Source organism: Electrophorus electricus, chromosome 5 (genome assembly GCF_041902795.1).
Source record: "Electrophorus electricus isolate QZ-2024a chromosome 5, ASM4190279v1, whole genome shotgun sequence".
NCBI classification, from domain to species: Eukaryota; Metazoa; Chordata; class Actinopteri; order Gymnotiformes; family Gymnotidae; genus Electrophorus; species Electrophorus electricus.
In genome coordinates this window covers 9,033,376-9,034,789 of record NC_137501.1, presented here as the reverse complement: position 1 = coordinate 9,034,789, position 1,414 = coordinate 9,033,376, and the positions used below count along the sequence as shown (strand labels likewise).

Here is a 1,414-nt window from a genome sequence, read left to right as displayed (position 1 = left end):
AGACAAAAAGTGAAGACAAAAAGTTGATTTAAGTAACTTTTAATTGACACTTAATAAAAAACATTACTACTGTATATCATGTTCAGATATTGTTAACAATCATAAAACAATGATCACAGTGACTTTAAAATGTGATTTAAAACATTTTCGTTTAAAATAAAAAGAAACTCATTGCAAAGGCATTATTTCATGCTGATACTGCACGTGACGTCTGCGTCGGCAGTGGAGAATTCAAGGTTTTTTTTCTAAACTGGAAAAGAGAGAAATGACTAATTATAATAATATTACCAATACATCTTCAATTTATATTCCAAAAATGATTTTTGTGATGTGTTTGGTTATACATAAACTCGCTACCTGTTCATGACTTCTTTTATATACTTGTTGACCCACTTCGCTTTAGGATCCACACAAACTGTTCTATCATCATGTTTGGTGATCCTGGACAAATAACAATAGATACAAGTTTTAAACTGCAAAATAAATCGCACCTATTATGTAAGAACGAGTAGCCACGTTATGAAGTCATACTTAGTCAGTTTTACTAGTTCTCGCAGAATGTTTGCTGGGTGGATTAACTCCATGGCGCAGGCTAATCATGCAGCTAATGAAGTAGATTTTTAAGACGTTTTCTAGGTGCGTGTGTTCCCTAGCCCGTTTTTTGAAAACCGTAATGAGTACAATATGTCCACAGACTCACAGCACTTCGGTTTTGCGACAACGCGCGCCAGCAGGCAGGATTTCCACTCTCCTGAAAGTTCGAGGGTTGATGAAAGAGGTGGTGGTCTTGACGCAGCGGCATCGGAAACTGAGAGTGGTTCCCTCCATAGGAAGCGCTGAAAGTGATTTGGTGCGAGTCATTATAAGGTTAACAACAATGAAACCAAGTGAGAACACTCGGTGTCCTTTAAACCTTGTGCCATAGTTAGCACAAAGACGTTAGCTCAGTATAACTGATTACAGAGAAACCGGACTTTTCGGTCAGAGGTCCTTCATCAGCTGATGAAAGAACCTCTGAAACGTCCTGTTTCTCTGGAAACCTTGTGTACCTCACTACAATTCTGAATATTTACATCTTTTACTACACAACTACTCACCTGAAATCTTCTATACATAGACATATATGTATATGCGTGTGTGTATGTATGTATGTATGTGTATGTATGTGTGTGTGTGTGTGTGTGTGTGTATAGACAAATTGGTAGCATACACAATGATACAGTGGCATTTCTGATTGTAAATACAAAGGTTTTTACCATGCAGAGTGGCAAAGCAGCAGAGCAAAGTGGCTGACAGCAGAAGGTAGACGACGCTGCGGGACATGTTGAAAGTGATGGCAGTAGAGTCGCTCTTGGGAAAGTGCACTACTTCACTGAGTATATAAGGATACTCAGAAAGGAAGTAGTAGAAATAG

The 1,414-nt window shown here is 38.3% G+C and overlaps 1 protein-coding gene across 1 annotated transcript; it reads right to left on the bottom strand.

The window, feature by feature from the left end:
* Positions 1-23: 23 nt before the first annotated feature.
* LOC113589787 (alveolar macrophage chemotactic factor-like) lies at positions 24-1,414 on the bottom strand. Its single transcript, XM_027029608.3, has 4 exons — positions 1,257-1,414; positions 701-836; positions 358-441; positions 24-250 (listed from the first exon to the last, which is right to left on the bottom strand). Exons 1-4 carry the CDS (start codon positions 1,321-1,323, stop codon positions 232-234), a joined length of 306 nt encoding a protein of 101 aa, XP_026885409.2. The 5' UTR covers positions 1,324-1,414; the 3' UTR covers positions 24-231.

Bases quoted from the DNA above. Each gene is read 5' to 3' on its own strand.
- LOC113589787 (XM_027029608.3), bottom strand. From the start codon at position 1,323: ATGTCCCGCAGCGTCGTCTACCTTCTGCTGTCAGCCACTTTGCTCTGC. The intron at 837-1,256 runs GTAAAAACCTTT...AATCACTTTCAG, and splicing joins CTGCTTTGCCACTCTGCATG to CGCTTCCTATGGAGGGAACC. The intron at 442-700 runs GTGAGTCTGTGG...TTATTTGTCCAG, and splicing joins TGTCGCAAAACCGAAGTGCT to GATCACCAAACATGATGATA.